This window comes from Panthera leo, chromosome F2, assembly GCF_018350215.1.
Source record: "Panthera leo isolate Ple1 chromosome F2, P.leo_Ple1_pat1.1, whole genome shotgun sequence".
Taxonomy (NCBI): domain Eukaryota; kingdom Metazoa; phylum Chordata; class Mammalia; order Carnivora; family Felidae; genus Panthera; species Panthera leo.
In genome coordinates this window covers 52,291,398-52,307,619 of record NC_056695.1, presented here as the reverse complement: position 1 = coordinate 52,307,619, position 16,222 = coordinate 52,291,398, and the positions used below count along the sequence as shown (strand labels likewise).

The following is a 16,222-nucleotide window of genomic DNA, read 5'->3' as shown; positions in this document are numbered from 1 at the left end:
GGATGTACGTTAATTTAAATTTTATATAAGAAATGTTTCTAGAGAGTAAGGTAGGTTAGGTTCTTTGAAGAATTCCATATTTGAGGTTAAACAGTTGGCATTTTGAACTTAATTTTAGGGATACTCCTAGAATATAAGCCCCTTAATGGCATGGCCCTTTGGTATATCTTAAGTGCTTAGAAAAATTCCTGGTATGTAATATGTGCTCAACAAACATTTCTTCAGGGAATGTATAATGATTAAGAACTTGGATTTTAAAGTCAAACATAGCCAGATTCCAGCTTATTTATCTTCTCTAAATCTTGGAATGCAAAATTGGTATATTGATGCTTAGATCACAGATTTAATATAAAAGTAAATTAAAGAATAAATGGAAAGCATTTAGCAGATTGTTTGGCACAGAGCAAGTCCTCAGTCAATGACAATTATTATTAGTATTGCTGTTAAGAATAATGTGTACACATCATCACTGTTTAACATTAACATAGTTGTATGCTGTAATGGCACTCTACAAGGCATTTTTTTCTTTGGAGATTAATACTTGTAGTAAAATCAACCCATTTTCCTTTTGTGGATCCTGCACTATCAGAACCATATGAGTTTGAGTATGCATTGTGAAAAAACACCAAACACACAAGCCATAGAGAATTTTGCTATCTGTCATTTGGAGTCTTCCTTTTCTTTCTTTCTTTTTTTTTTCTTTTCTTTCTTTCTTTCTTTCTTTCTCCTTCCCCTTTCTCCCCCCTCCTCTTTCTTTCTTTCTTCCTTTCTTTCTCTTTATTCTTTCTTTTTCTTTTTCTTTCTTTTTTTCTCTCTCCTTCCCCTTTCTCCTCCCTTTTCTTTCTTTCTTTCTTTCTTTCTTTCTTTCTTTCTTTCTTTCTTTCTTTCTTTTTCTCTTTCTCCTAGATTGGGTCTTGCAGTAGTTTGTTAAAAGGGCTGAGTGCAAAGAAGGGAGGAAATAATGAAAAAGGCAAACATTCAACAAACTGGTCTTATGGGTTCTGTAATTCTGTTGAATAGCTTATCTTTTTCCTTTTCTTAACTTCAGGTTGTATTTAAAGGGTCACACTGGGACAGCAGGAAAACAGAGCAGCCTGATCTTACATGGTGCTGATTTCAGCACTAAAGATGCAGATAATGACAACTGTATGTGCAAATGTGCCCTCATGCTAACAGGAGGTAAGTCCTATGGGGCCATTCTCTAAGTTATGTTTCATTGGTTTGAGGCTTGAAGTTTCTTATCTATGAGAAAGGACTGTGATCTTCTGGTCAGGAAACTTAAGAGCAAGTCCCTAGAGATCATTTTGTTCTGCCCACTAATTTACCATGTGTTCTCGTGCAAGACATTTCTAGCATATTTATAAGTTTGCCTCCTCCCCCATTGTCTGTAAAGGGGGCATGCTAAGCTTGGTTCTGAAAAAATTCTTTAGCTTCTTAAAGTGCCAGTTATTCTACCTTCTAAATAATCATAATGATACCCATAGTGGAATGGATAACAATTTGGGAATTCAGCATACAGGGGAAAGCCAACAAAAAACAAAAAAAACCACCTTCTTACAAAGTATTTTGCAACTATGTAGTACAGTTCATTGGCCATTCTATTGAAATGGAATAAGAAGAATAAAGAAGTGTACTGAGATCTAAAGTTATAAAATTCAGACCAGCAACACTAGGGCTTTTCAATGTATGGTATTGACTTCTGCAAGACATTTGAGCTGGTATAAGAGATACCATTAAATAGTACTATATCACCAAGTAAGAAAGATAAATCCTTTTTTAACCTTCTCATTGTCTTTGAGCCTTCTGATTGTGTCAAAAGAGAAATTCTCAGTTTGGTGCTAGTGTATCTATAATACTTCTTGAACACTTACTCGATAATCATTCAATAATCTTTAGAGCAAAGAAGGAGAAAACCCTTAGGCCTCAGGCTCAGGGCCTTGGTTAGACAATGGAACCTACCTAGAAGTGAATAAAGTGATCTTGTTTTAATTGTATTGGGTTTTATATCTCCCTTTTATTGTAGCAAGTGGTACTGTTTTCTTCTTTAAAAGAATTATATAATCTTTGCATTTTTAAAGTAGTCACAATATTTGATCTATAACAAATTATTGATTTAAAGAAAAAATTAAATATTAATAAAAATTATAAATGGATGATGGCAAAAATCTGTGAAGTTGATGCATGACTGGCTGAAGTTTGAGAAACATGTGGCTGAAACCCAATGGCAAGCAAGTTAGCTCAAGTCAAGCTATAGGTTCTGGCAAGGAAGGAGTTGGCACCCAGCAAAACTGTAAAGGAAAACTTTTTTCCTGTGCTTCTCTTCTCACAGTTTTTGTGTTCTTTCTCTCTCTGAATGGAATAGCAGTCACTCCAACCCTCAGCTTTCCTGGTTCTCCTTCTGTGTTAATCTACAACAAACCATGTTTTCATTGACAGTAAGGAAAAAAAACCCTCGAAATCCATTATTATATATTAGTATATGTTATTGCATAGGTTGTACTCCCTTAGTTGAATGCCAAACCAGCTGTGTGAGATAAGCAGGGAGACAAACTCTATCTCCGCTTTGTACATAAGGAAAATAAAAGCAAGTTAATGCTTACCATTTTATATTTAACACCCAGCACAGATGTGGCACACAGGAACTCAATTAAAAATATGGCACATGAATAAATGAACATTTTGTAACCCTTGAAATCATGTTCAAATTTTGAAGCCAGTGAAATGGATCATTAGGTTGACACTTTGTCATCAGTTAACAGAGCATGGAAGAATAGGGAGGGGTGGTTTTACAGAAATCTTTCCACCTTCCTCCCATCCCCACGTCCTCCATTATTACCACCACCAAATCACATCCCATCGACCCCCCTCCACCGCACTTACATTAACATCATTTCAACATGGGACCAACTCTAGTATTATCAAAGCCAACCTGTTATGATTCTTCTTCTATCATATCCTCCTCCTTAAACTTTAAAATGCTATTCTGGCATCATTTGCAACCTCATCAAATAGGCAAAAGTCCTCTATATGTAACTTTATGACCCCCTCCTCAAAACAGTTGTTAAAATTTAGATTGGTACCCACAGGTTAGGTTTTAAACTGTTTTCCTGAAAGAAAAAAAATTTTTCATTACTTCCCTGATCCCATAAATGGAATTGTCAACAACTTTATACAGAGACAAAAGGACTTTGATTGTCTAGTTTGCTGTTCATTTTAATATTGAAATGTGCTTCATTTTCTCCATGTCTATTTTTACAGATAGCTTTTCTTACCAAATAAATGCAATGCCTGAAAGAACAACAGTAAAATATTTCAAATGTTGCCTTAGAAGAGCATTCCAATATGTTCATATTTCTGTCATAATAATGAGAAATATAGAGCTAAGCAAAGAGGAAAATGCACCTCTTGGTTGTTGGTGAGAAAATTTCATTGCTCAGATTTATGATTTTATTTCTGCTTCAAATGATTGAACTTTGTCATGTTCTTTCATCCATAATCATTCCTGGACCTGCTTCTTACTCACCAATAAACACATATGTTGGGGAGAGAAAATTTCCACTTATTGCTTGGGCTGGAATGGTCTAACTAAATGTGTTTTTGTAATAAATGCCATTACCCTATCAAATATCCTTTTGAAAGAATCCAGGCCTTGCAAACCTATTCACTCTGCAAAGCTAAAATGTGGAATTTCGATGGCTAAGAACTGGAGAGCATAAGGATGAATGTCAATGACAGTCCAGGTAACTTGAGTATTGCCTGGAACGTTAGGTCCTACTTAGCTACTCCCCACTACCAGTATTTATTCTGTCATAGTTTCCCTTAGAACCATTTTCTTCATCTAATGGTTTTTCCTTTCTTTTTTAATTTGTATTTGAACTTGCTGCCTATTTTAAATAGTTTCCTTTAAGCAATAAGATTTTATAGTCTTTGAAGCTAATAATTCATAGTTTTCTGTCACCATCAATTAAAGTTTTATTTCATCTTGTTTATTTACAAAATTTTTCCTTTGTTTCTTCTGAAAGAAATTAAGGGTAGAGTAAGATTTATCGCCCACTAACTGTCCTAAATAGTTTTGTGCAAATACATGCAGGGATTTGGGTTGGCGAATGTGGTATCGTTGCCACCTTTATATGACAGAGATTGAACAACAAGAGATGAGCTTAATTGAAAGCAGAAGGTATTTCAGTTAGGCATAAAGTAGAACATTTTGATCTTTCTTTATTCTTTCCCAATATCCTAACTTCTTAACTTTCTTCTATCAATTTAACATATTTTTAACAAGTAACTATTACAGATCAACTACTCTTAGAGAAATGAGCAAGACAGAATAGAACTTGCATCTATTGAGGGAGACCATCAACAAAAGAGTAAGCAATAAATAACAATTTCAAACCATAACCAGTTTCGGAGGCAAAATATAACGTGATGGAGTTGTTGGAGAAAGGGGAAGTAACTTTAGATGGAGTGTCCAGGGATCAAATGCTGCCAAGGAGGATTGTTCATTTCTAGTGGTGGACATCTTCAAGAAGAGAATATAAAGCTATTTTATCTAAAAGAGCTTACTTATGCATGTTCCTGCAGTTGAGGGTCTAGACAAGAAAGTCTCTACTTTCTTCTGGTTCTGTGATTCTATTATTCCATGTACTCACTGTGGCTAATGTAAGGAAAACCATGTGATATTATTTTTCAGTGCATGGGTTGTGATTCGTAGTATAGCGTAGAGTGGAAAGGAGGTGTAATGGGCTGAGAAAGTACATTTACATCAATAGAAATAGATACCACAGTGCTTTATACCTCCTTTCCCAGAAGTATATGTACTTGTTTCTACCTTACCAGAAAGCCAGCAATTCTTCCATCCAATGTAAATGTTGAAAATTTTTCATGTTTTGTTACAGATTTCTTCTGGGACCAGAATATATATTTCAAGGTCAAAATTGCCCCATACAGTTGCTTCTGTGCAACTGCCCTTTTAATTAATAGTTAAATAAAGGTGATTTATCAGCCCAGATTTATAAGCCAGAAATGTCTTTGTTCTATGATGGAACTGACCTTAGGAAAATTTGTAAGTTTTCTCCTTAGGTTTCCTCCTATATGTAGGATATTGTGAAAAATCCATATACTTCAGTATTGGGAGGGACCAAGTTAAGAGATGATTGTAGGCAATATTTTCAGTCCTGTAGGACAGTTCGTTTTGTGCCTTCCTGAGCCCAAAGAAAGGAATCAGTTTCTTTTAAACTTAACAGTTTTATCTAGTATTTAACATTAAGAAAATGAAAATGTAATCTCATTCAATGCATGCTTTTGTTTTATAGGGATTTATTGTATATAAAAACAAATATGTAAAAATCTTCTGACTCCAAAATTCTGAAAAGGAACAACTTAGATTGTCACATTCAAAGCGAATATTACATTTCAAGAAAACGGGGTCTTTAGTACTAAATTAGCATTCTTCAAATAGTCTTTCTAAAAGACTATTAGAAACTACAGTTACTAAAGGTTGCTGACAAAACAAAACATGGTATTGTTTTACATTCTGTTCCTTACCTTACTTTTCTTTCAACACAGTTTCCACATTTAGTGTATAATATAAAAACTATGTAAAAATGTGACCTAACCTTCTACAGAAAGAATCTGTTGTGGTAGAAACTCTGATCTCTTTTCCCACGCATAAACTATGTCAGACGACAGACAAGACTTTGCTAAAGCTAACAAAGGATATTTCTCAGTTCAGCCCTTAAAAGACAGGATAAAGCCATACACATAAATTTCTTAGTACACCCTACAACTTCCCAGATGCTAACAGCAGAATTGATAAATGCTTGCAGAAAGAGTTGATATTGCCTGCTATATAATCTTGAGGACAAAGAAAATGAAAGAAATTAGCAGCTTCTCCAACTGGCAAATGACGCTAAGTGACAAGATCTTTGGGAAAATATAATCATCTTAGAGTTTTTAATAATCCAGGAAGGATGTGCTAAGCATTGCCAGATAACTGGCATTCCCTAGGTTTTAAGGCAAAAATGTTGAGGGAAAAGATCCATATGGATAATTTAAGGTTGACCACAGAAATCTACATTGCATTACTTTATTTCAAAGCAATTTCTCATTTGTACATATCCAGTACACAAAATGTTCCACAAAATGTGTGTTGCAGAGACTCTGTGCTGTCTACTACTATATACTGAGTGCCTAGCACAGTGCCTGGCACATAGTATGTGCTCAATAAATATCGGTCGAGTGAATGAATACTTTATCACAGGCTCTGAAAGGGCATTACAAAGTCACAAATGATCCCAGTGAGAAGGCATAAAAGTAAATCAGTGTGAATCTGAATGTGACTGTTGCTTGAACTGAGGTTTAAAATACAGAAGTATGCATATGTATTTGCAGGCACACTCGTGAAACAATTTGATGAATAGAAGATATGAGAATTGGGACTAAATTGTAAGAATAACTAAACCCCAGAAGACTAAGCTCAAGAACTGGAAAAATTTATTAGATTCCTGTCTTCCAAGTAAATATGAACATTTCTAAGTACAAATTTATATTCCTATTTTCTGAAGGAAATTTTTGCTTATTGGGAAAAGAAAAGCAGAGAATATCAGAAAATGTCTTTCAAATGGTAAATTTGGAAAAAAAAAAAAAAAGTGAACCAGAACTGATAGTCCCATAGTACAAGTCTGCCACCGAAGGTTAATAATTGACAATGCATGAGAAATCATCAAACGCTTACTTTTGTGTTATTTTACTCTCATAATAATATAGCAAATATTACTGCACTCATATGAACAGGCATTATTGCATTATCTTAAATGGTTTATATTTAATAACTTACATGACACTTCTAAAAACCCTTTTAAATCAGCACCACAGTAATGCTTTTGGCAAGAAATGAGATACAGAAACATTAGATAATTTACCAAAGGTCACAGAATCAGCACTAAGGGTAAGATTTGAACACAACCTCCAGATAAGCCATCACTTTATCTGCTCCTTCTCCGGCCTCTTTTAAAATGAGTGGCATTCAAAGGCAACAGGTATCTATTTTACTGTTTGCAGCGCGTTAGCAGGGATTTCCTCATTTAAACCTTAAAAGTGAAATGAAGTGCAAGGGAGGGAAGAGACAGTAAGAGAATACCTAAAGGTTTTAAGTGAATTCAAGATCACTGTCCAGGATCAACAACTTTTCATCTTTGGAACAAAAAGAAGAGAAAGGGAAAAAAAGCCAAGTCCTTGGCCTGAGAGGGATATAGTATGAGGTGACAGAGAGAACGCAGACATCTAGGAAAGGTCCTTTGCCTCCTGCGTGCTACTCCTTGAGGCTACCTATGGATAAGGCCAAGTTTGTGCACGTGAACTCAGTAAGTGATTTTCATAATGAAAAATGGCACCATCAGTTTTGTGCAGCCTCATTCTTAGTTAGCAAGAGAGGAACTCTTATGTTCTGTGCAAGTTCTGTTGTGCATTGCTGACTAGAATGTATGCATTGAAAATGAATGAAAGAAATCCATAAGAACAGATATATCTTTACAGTTTGTTGTACTTTTTACCTTAGAAAGGAAGTGTTGAGAGACATTTTGTTTAGGATCAGAAGAATTTGAGAGTTAGGTTTCCTGATTTTCAAATAAATTTGGACTTCCTGAGTACAAAGTTTAGAATCAAATTCCTACTTTCTGGGCAACGTTTTATTTATTGGTGATAAAATGTGAGTTTTCTGCTTCAAAGATAAAAGACTGGAATGATTTTTAAAGGCCGGAGAGCCAGGCATAGTTAGGACAAAGCTAAATTTTAATGAGTTAAGTGTAAATGAATTAGAAACATGCATCTCAGATTTCTTATTAAAATATACATGAGGTTACAGGTTATAAAGAAAAATGCTTGGCAACGTACAAGCCAGCAGTTGCCAATCTTAAAACATTTGAGACATTTTATCAGTTGTCCCAACAGCAGATGGACACTGCTGGTTTCTTCTGTCCTTTGCTTGCATCACTGCGTTCTTTTAAGTTTAAAGTGTCTTTCCTAGATTAACTTCTTTAGCATATTGGCGCATTTGTTATTCCTAGGCACACAGAGTTAATATTTCCCCAAGATTGTAAAGCACATATAATATTATCCAGCTACTTGGTATCTTATCAGAGAGGAACTGCAAACCCAGGCATATTCTCTATATGTTCACAAAGAACACCTTCATTCCATGCAAATTTACATAGGTACTGGTTACCCATGAGCACACAGGATTATCTATGAATGTCAAGGAGTACATACGAGTAACAAGGACTCCACTATACTTTTGTCTGTTTTCTCTAATCATGCTTTAAAACCTTGTCTTTTCAGGATTTATGTTTAAAAGAGCTGGCCATGTTCAATTTTTTCAAAGAAAAGTAGAAAGTAGAAATTCCTTTGTTGTTTTACTGCATGTGTCAGAGGAAATGGAATACTTACTTGCACACAAATAGCTATTTTTGTTTCCTTGTAGTTCAGAATATCTTATAAAGGACACTGCAACAAAAATTGTCCTGAGAAATAATCACCCTTTCTTTTCGTGTCGTGCCATCTTAATTCGTCATCTTTATTATCATCAACTGCTCTGCGATAGTCCATTATGTGCATGGCCCACTGGTCTTAAGATAAAGCGTCAAATACATTAAGGTCTTTGGTTTCAACATGATGTCAAAAGAAATCACTGAAAACAATTGTTCAAATCATGTTAGTTACTTAAATGCCATTGTTTTTACAATGCAAACGTTGCACAACTTACTCATTTGGGTCCAAATTATTGCATATTTCTCTAAGAGACCCTACCAAGCAAATAAGGAGATATGTTGGCACTGATGACCTGGTCTTTATTATTAAATCATTATGGTGCCTGCCCCACAAGATGTAATCCTTTGTGTTCGTTCCTACCCTAAACCTTCCATCTTCCTTTCCACATAACTTACACTAAGCACTTATTTAGGATTTTACAGGGCCGAATAGTCAATGTGTCATCTTATTTGGGCCATACGACTATGCTGGGGAAATGGTTGGCCAGACATTATAAACCACATCTTATGAATGAGGAACTAAGTGACCATGACCTTGGAACCATCTCCTTACTGCTAGGCATCAGTGTCTTTATTACAGTACTTGCCACATCAACTCAGGTTGTTTGAAGGATGAAATAAGAGAATGCATATAAATGCTATAGCATAGTCCCTAATGTATATTAACTATTTTATAAATAGCAAATATCATTATTATTACTGCTTAGGATCTCTTGGTTATTAACTGGTGCCATCAGCATCAAAGTCTGGGTCTTCTAATTTCTTGTCTGGTACACTATAGGCTTTCCATTGCCCACAAGAAAATTTCTGAAAATAAAATAAAAACCTCTGTGTTCTCTCTCCTGTTTATTTTGCTAAGCTTTTGTTGTCTAACCCCTTACCCACTGGCAGTCCAGTCAAGCCAGGCTGCTGACAGACACTCTCTCCTACTCTCTCAGGGTACACACTGTGTTCAGAATTTCTTTCTGTTCAGTGAATTCACATTCATTCTCAGGACACAGCTCAGGTGGTAAATAAGTCAACTTTGTGGACCCACTGACAGGACGTTCTGCCTCTGTATCCGTAGATTTCCTTCTTCTCTGTTTAACAACCCTCACCTCATTGTTAAGCAGTTTATTGTCTCTCCCATGAACAAAACTGTGCAGTCTTTGAAGACAGGATTTCTGTTTTATTCAACCCTGACCTCTATATCTTTCTGTTGGTTAATATTTGTTGACTTGATTTTAAAATCATTTTTTTCCCCTTCATCATTCTGCCACATATGCTCAGGATGACTTTGGCAGACCATAGTTACAGAATGAAGGTTCTCAATAATATTTGATTAAACATTCAGCCTGATAGATCTGGTTCCCTTGGTTAAATATTGGTTCCTATTTCGAGAGAATGTTTTGCTTATTCATCTGATGATGGACAAGTAGACTGGATAAACTCTAAAGTTTTCCATGAACGTTGTTCAACTTTCCACCAAGACTGCCTGTTTCTTTACCTTTATTTCCTGAGAGTTTCCCCCGTGTTCACTATGTTCTAGTGAACAAGCTACACTGATGTTCTTTTAGTTTCTAACCATGTCAAGCTCTCTTTCTTCCTCAGAACATTGGCATGTGCTATACTCAGCTTAAAAGAGTCTTTCCACGTCTTCACATGGCTGCCTCCCTCTCATCCTTCAGATCTCATTAAATACCAGCTTGTTCTGTGAATGTGAAAAGTCAAGTAGGTCTCCTTTTATTCTCCTTCATAGCTCCTTGATTCTTTTCTTTCTCTTTTTTTAAATCATGAAGTATCGTAAGTATTTTACTTATTCGCTTGCTTTTTGTCTGTTCCTCACATGAGAAGTAAGTTCCATGAAGGGAGGGACCACTTCTGTCTTGTTGAGTATTGTGTTAACAGTAGTCACAATAATTACATATTGAAGGAATAAATAAAGAATGAATGAACGAACACAGTAGGCGTGGATGTTATGTATTGTGGTGTCTATCAAATATAACTTTTTAGTAAACTAAACTACTTCAGACTCTGAAAATTTGTAAGGAGAAATAGTCAAAAACAGCCAATCTGTCAGTAAGCTTATAGTCACTCCCCCAGTCATTTGTTAAGCAAACTGTTAGGTACGGTGCTAAGTACATGAGGTAGGCCTGTAAATAGACCATGCCTTTACATTGTCCTTAGGATATTGGATAAAAGACTGTGATTTGATCTTCTGACCTTCTCAGCTTGAGGCTGCTATTTTCTCATGTTAACTATGACCCAGCCATATGGTCTTCTTTCAAGATATCCAAAATGCCATTCCCCTTACCACAAACATTACCCTCCTTTACTCATCAGAAAAAATACAGAAGATCAATTTGTCTGATTCTCTCACGTGCCCCTACTGTTTCTTGTGTCTTTGCTAAACTCATCCAAAATTTCCTAATGAATCTACCCTTCAGCCTGTGCCCTTTATTGCCAGGCTGCTGTTGGAAACAGACTTCTGCCTTCCCACAGTTGTCCAGAACTCTTGTGACTTTCTCTAAACCAAACAAAAATACATACTTTTACCTCGAGTACCTAATGTAAGTTGGAGGATCATTCTATGATTCATAGAAGTTCCTAATAATAGAGTAGCTGCCTTTCCTTCAGAGACCATGGTGGATATTTGAAACACTATGAAAGGATCATTAACATGATGGAAGAGTGCATCAAGAAAGTCAGAGAAAAGGAGGAGAAAGTCGAAACACTGGAGCAATCAAGTTGGGTTTCATTTGGTGTTTTGAGAGTCTTTAGGGCAAATGCATTCCCTAATATTAGAATGCTTTTTGTAGCACAAATAACACATTTTTACTAGTTGTATTTATCAAAAAAATTTAAAGGAATTAATCTTAAGAAAAAAATGTGGAATTTTACAGTTCTTCCTTCCTTGCCAAACAAGAACTTTCTCGTTTCTCATGTTTTGACTGCGTTAACATCTATGTTGTCTGCATACAGTTGGAAAAATAGCATTGAATACAGTCTTTCCAAATTCAAGACATACCTTATTCTTCTCTAATATGCGCTGTGATTAATACAGCTTGCTATGTCTCTAGTATGACTTTATAAACACAACCTTGCTGTATTCATCTTCCAAAATTGAAAAATGAGAACAAGCTTTTCTCCATTTAACTTTTTCTAAAGTTTCTGCAAAATGATGCTTGTGTTATATACAAGTTAACATCAGTTAAACATCAGTTGTACAGCTTTCTCTTTCTTTAGCTATTAGTCCCTTAGGTATAACTCTGTAATCAAAGGGAGGTCAGCTGTATCCAAATAAAAATATGCCAGAATGTCTCTGGCATAGATCTCTCCCTAAAGATTTCAGTAGTGTTACTTCAGGAGACAGAGAAAAAGTACTATGTTTTATCTAAAAATCTAAGAACTTAATTCATTAAAAAAATAAATTACTAAGTTACCCTTACAGAGAACTATACAAGCATAGGATCTCCATGTTGCTCATCAAGTTGTTTTTCTTTTTAATAAGTTTTGAAAGAGCTTGAACAATCACAGAAAAAAAAATACTGCTGTATAGACACTGTATGGCTACTATTGATGAACACTTCCCATATAGCTGTAAAATATAGGGAGAACACAGTAATTCAAATTCAATTTGTGCATCGTAGTCATTGCCCAGTATCCAATTAGTTTCAGAAGCAGCTGAGGGCCAGTTGTTGGCAAAAATATGAAGTAGATGGAGAACATTTCTTTCACTCTATGTAGATATCAGTTGTCAAAGCTTCTGAACTTCCTCGCTAATTATTGTTCTAGTCCTAATAACAAGCTTAACATGGAATGACTAAGGGTATCTGCATTTTACTTGCCCTACATATAAATCTAGGTCTGAAATAGATCTTATCTTGAATCCCAGAAGTTTCCCATCATTACAATGGGAAATGAGTCCCAATGGAGTGACCCTGAAGCTTGGTTTCCATGGTAGCTTTCCTCTCTACTCATACATTGCCTAAATTGGATGTCGCTTAAAACAGTTGCACTTACCCAGAAGCTTTTTGTTGAATGCCTCGTATTTGCAAATTGTCATAAAAAGTATAAATGAATTCCACCTTGGTTAATTCCACTAATTTCCAGATGTTCAATTTACTTATAATTGTTTCTTCTCCTTCTTTTCTCTTTCATTATTAACTAATTTTTCAGGCTGGTGGTTTGATGCTTGTGGCCCATCCAATCTAAATGGAATGTTCTATACTGCTGGACAAAACCATGGAAAACTGAATGGGATAAAGTGGCACTACTTCAAAGGGCCCAGTTACTCCTTACGTTCCACAACTATGATGATTCGACCTTTGGATTTTTGAAGGCATAATGTCGAAAGCAGTCATAAAAGCAACAAAAAAAATCTGAAGCTACCAGATAAGAAACTGCTTGAAAACTTCTGAAGCAAACAATATTGTCTCCCTTCCAGCCACAAGTGGCATTTATGTGAAGTCACCAAGGTTCTTGACTGTGGACTTGGAGCCTTTAGAGTTCACAAAAGTCTCTAGATGGGATTAATCGTGTTCATAAGTCTTGACTGTGGGGAATGCCACTCACCATCATGTTTTAAAAAGGGAAGAAACTGCTCAGTTCACTGTGCTTCAAACTACTACTGGATCTAATTTTAGAACTATGGTAGCCAGATTATAAATACGGTTAATTTCATATAAAAACTGAAGAAAAAGAAGAAGAAAAGGAGGAGGATGAGGAGGAGGAGGAGGAAGAAGAGGAAGAAGGAGAAGGAGAAGAAGAAGGAGAGAAGGTATAGGAAGAGGAGGAGAAGGGAGAAGGAGGGAAATGAACAACAACAAAGAAAGAATATACATGAAAAATACAAACAGGCCTGCCGTAATCCTTTGGAAAAGATGTATCACACAAGTGAAATGGTGTTATTTCTATGCAAACCTACTAAAAATCAGTTTATACTTTTGCACAATTTTGATAAAAGTTTAAGAATAATAGCATTGCCCTCTAAGTTGGTTAAATGTTAATGGATTTCAGAAGCCTAACTCTTAAGTCATACTTACTAGTTGATTTCAGTTAACCCATCTTCAAATGTAAATTCCATTTTGGTAAACCATAATGACTTGTAGTGCATGAAGAATAATAGTGTGAGTTAGAAACATGCTCCATTTACTCTGATTTTTTGATACAGTTTTCAGAAAAGAAATAGACATGACCAAGTATGGACATATAAAGCAAAAAATTACCCCCCATGCTACAGTTTTCATTTACTTTAAAAACTGAGTGACATATAAATATATTTATAGCGTGAGTAAAATTTAAAGAATGTGAAATATACCATCAAGCTCTTAAAATAATATACATGCATTTAATATTTCCTTTGATATTATACATGAAACCAGTATTTTAGAGTGTATTCAGTTGGAGTAAAACCAAATAAACTGGAACAGTTCATTTTACAATATCTTCTTGCATGTGTGCACTTAAGTGTAACTTCATTATTTTTAAAATCACCATTTCAATTCCTCATTCTGTTATTTCATGCTAATTTAATTTTTGCTAATTAAGTGAAGCATGTTTTCCAGATTCACCCTGTTCCAGTTTCTAGGAGAGATACACTTTGAAGTCTATAAAAATAAAAGAAGAATTATAAATACCATTGTACGTAGCATGTTTATATCCATGGTAAACCTAATAGCTGTTTAATCTGGAATATGCAAGATTGTCCTTCATTGAAGCAAACAAACACAAGTTTTGAAAGAAATCTACTATACTATTTTACATTATTTCTTCACGTTTTTCTCTCTCAGGCTCTGTCTTCATAAGCAACTTCTGATTTTTAAAAAATTATTTAGTGGAGAAAATTGTCAAAATTCTGTATTAAACATAAGGAAAACACCCCAAAAGAGAAAATTAATCAGTTATCTAAAAAATTGTGACTTCTAGCTACTATAATTCTCTCAATGAAAATATTCCTATGGGATAATCTATCTTAAGTGAATTTGGGGGCACAAGTTTTTGTGGCAATTTGAATTTACTACAGTATTTTATCAAAAATAAACACTGCCTCTAAGTGTTCAGGGTTACAGTAGTGAAGCATTTTTATCAAAATGTGAGTTATTATGAGGTAAGAAAACTGAAATACATATTAAGTGTCCTTTCTTAGAAAAATAAGTTTGTTCAAGGCAACAATATAGATTTCCTCTATTTGAGAGAATAAAGCTATTCCATTTTTAGGAAAATATTTTCTAAATTTGCCATCAAGTCTTCATTTTTATGCATCCGTAACAACCCCATTTTGCCTCACAAGTGACATTCTCCCATATTATGCAGTTGTTCAGTTCTTGGTGACTCCTTCATAGCACTGTTCAGCCTCTCCCTCTAAAGTCCTTCTTGATAGTTTTCATTTAAGTGAATGAAAGTGAGTGTTTTGTTCTTTTGTGTTCCTACAGATTTTTGTTACCAGTCTTTTGATAAATACTATTTCCCAACTCATATTACAAAAATAAAATGAAATAATGAAAAAAAAAAGAAAGCATGATATTTACTGTTTTGTTATCTGGGTTTGAAAAAATGAAATATTGTTTCCAATTATTTATAATAAAGCAGTATAAAATGTTTTATGACTTCATTATGTGTACTGTGTAATGCTTACAGCTGTGCAACTATTTAATATGTGTATCCTTTACATTTAATTATTTCAAGATAAGATAATTAGGTATTAGGATCTTGTCTTTATGTTTTTATCTCATTAAACTTTATGTGGTTTCTAGACCATTTTTCTCACATCAGTCACAGATTTATTTGATTTTAAATAAAACTGAAAATGTGTTCATGCAACCTCATCTCATTTTCAATAAATGTTTTACAAATTTTAAAATTAGAGATCTGTAGAAGTATGGAATCACTGGGAGGAAAAAAAAAAAAACTACTAAATTAACTAATCCCTCAATCTCTGAAAAACTTCCAGTCTGGGATGTGATAAGAAAGCTTAGCTCCATTAGAATGTTAGATCAAAGCAATGGGTCTCAGTCCCACATCTCTGTATGGTTGTATGTTCTACCAGTTATGAATGCCATATTATCATATAACAATTGACAATAAATTCTGGGAGCTCTGAACTGGAATAATGGGAGATGTGTTGAATATTTGAGAATGGAATAAAAGGGAAAGCATAAGGAGGTGCTACCAGCCCATCATGCCTGTAATCCTATCAGTGGTCTTATAAGGTCAGTCCTTAGAAGGAAGTTTCTTACTTTGCCCCTTGATCCTGCACCCACTAACACCACACTGATTTGAACATTTATTAACTTCCATGTACATGATTGAAAAACATATCCTTTCTCCCATTTTCTGCTTCTATTTACCCATATCCACATAAGCTTATTCTTAGAGCCAGACTTCTGAAAGTTTCTCCCCAGCCCAAAACCCTTCAGTGTTTCCTCACTACTGCCTAAATTTGAAATAAATATGTCAGGTTAACCCCAGCCTACATCTCCAGATAACTTCACTCCACCTACTCCATATTTCAATCAAAATGAAGAAGCCTCTGTGGTAGACTAATTACAAATATGACCACTACCATTCCCCTTTCTCTACTCCTGCCCTTACAATGTGACTTTGCAGTTCATCCGATAAAAAGGTGGAGTCTACTTCCTAAATGGCTGGCTTGAGACTTGCACTAGCCCATAGAATGCAGAAGTGCCTATATGTCACTT

General features: G+C 35.0%; 1 protein-coding gene across 3 annotated transcripts in view; it reads left to right on the top strand.

Annotated features, from left to right (window-relative positions):
- ANGPT1 (angiopoietin 1) overlaps positions 1-13,264 on the top strand; it is a 239,371-nt gene extending 226,107 nt beyond the window's left edge. For all 3 annotated transcript variants that reach the window (XM_042923454.1, XM_042923455.1, XM_042923456.1), the window contains 2 exons: positions 1,049-1,179; positions 12,702-13,264. In XM_042923454.1, coding sequence (XP_042779388.1) covers positions 1,049-1,179; positions 12,702-12,862 — 292 coding nt within the window. In that variant the 3' untranslated portion in view covers positions 12,863-13,264. The remainder of the gene's footprint in view (positions 1-1,048; positions 1,180-12,701) is intronic.
- Positions 13,265-16,222: the final 2,958 nt, after the last annotated feature.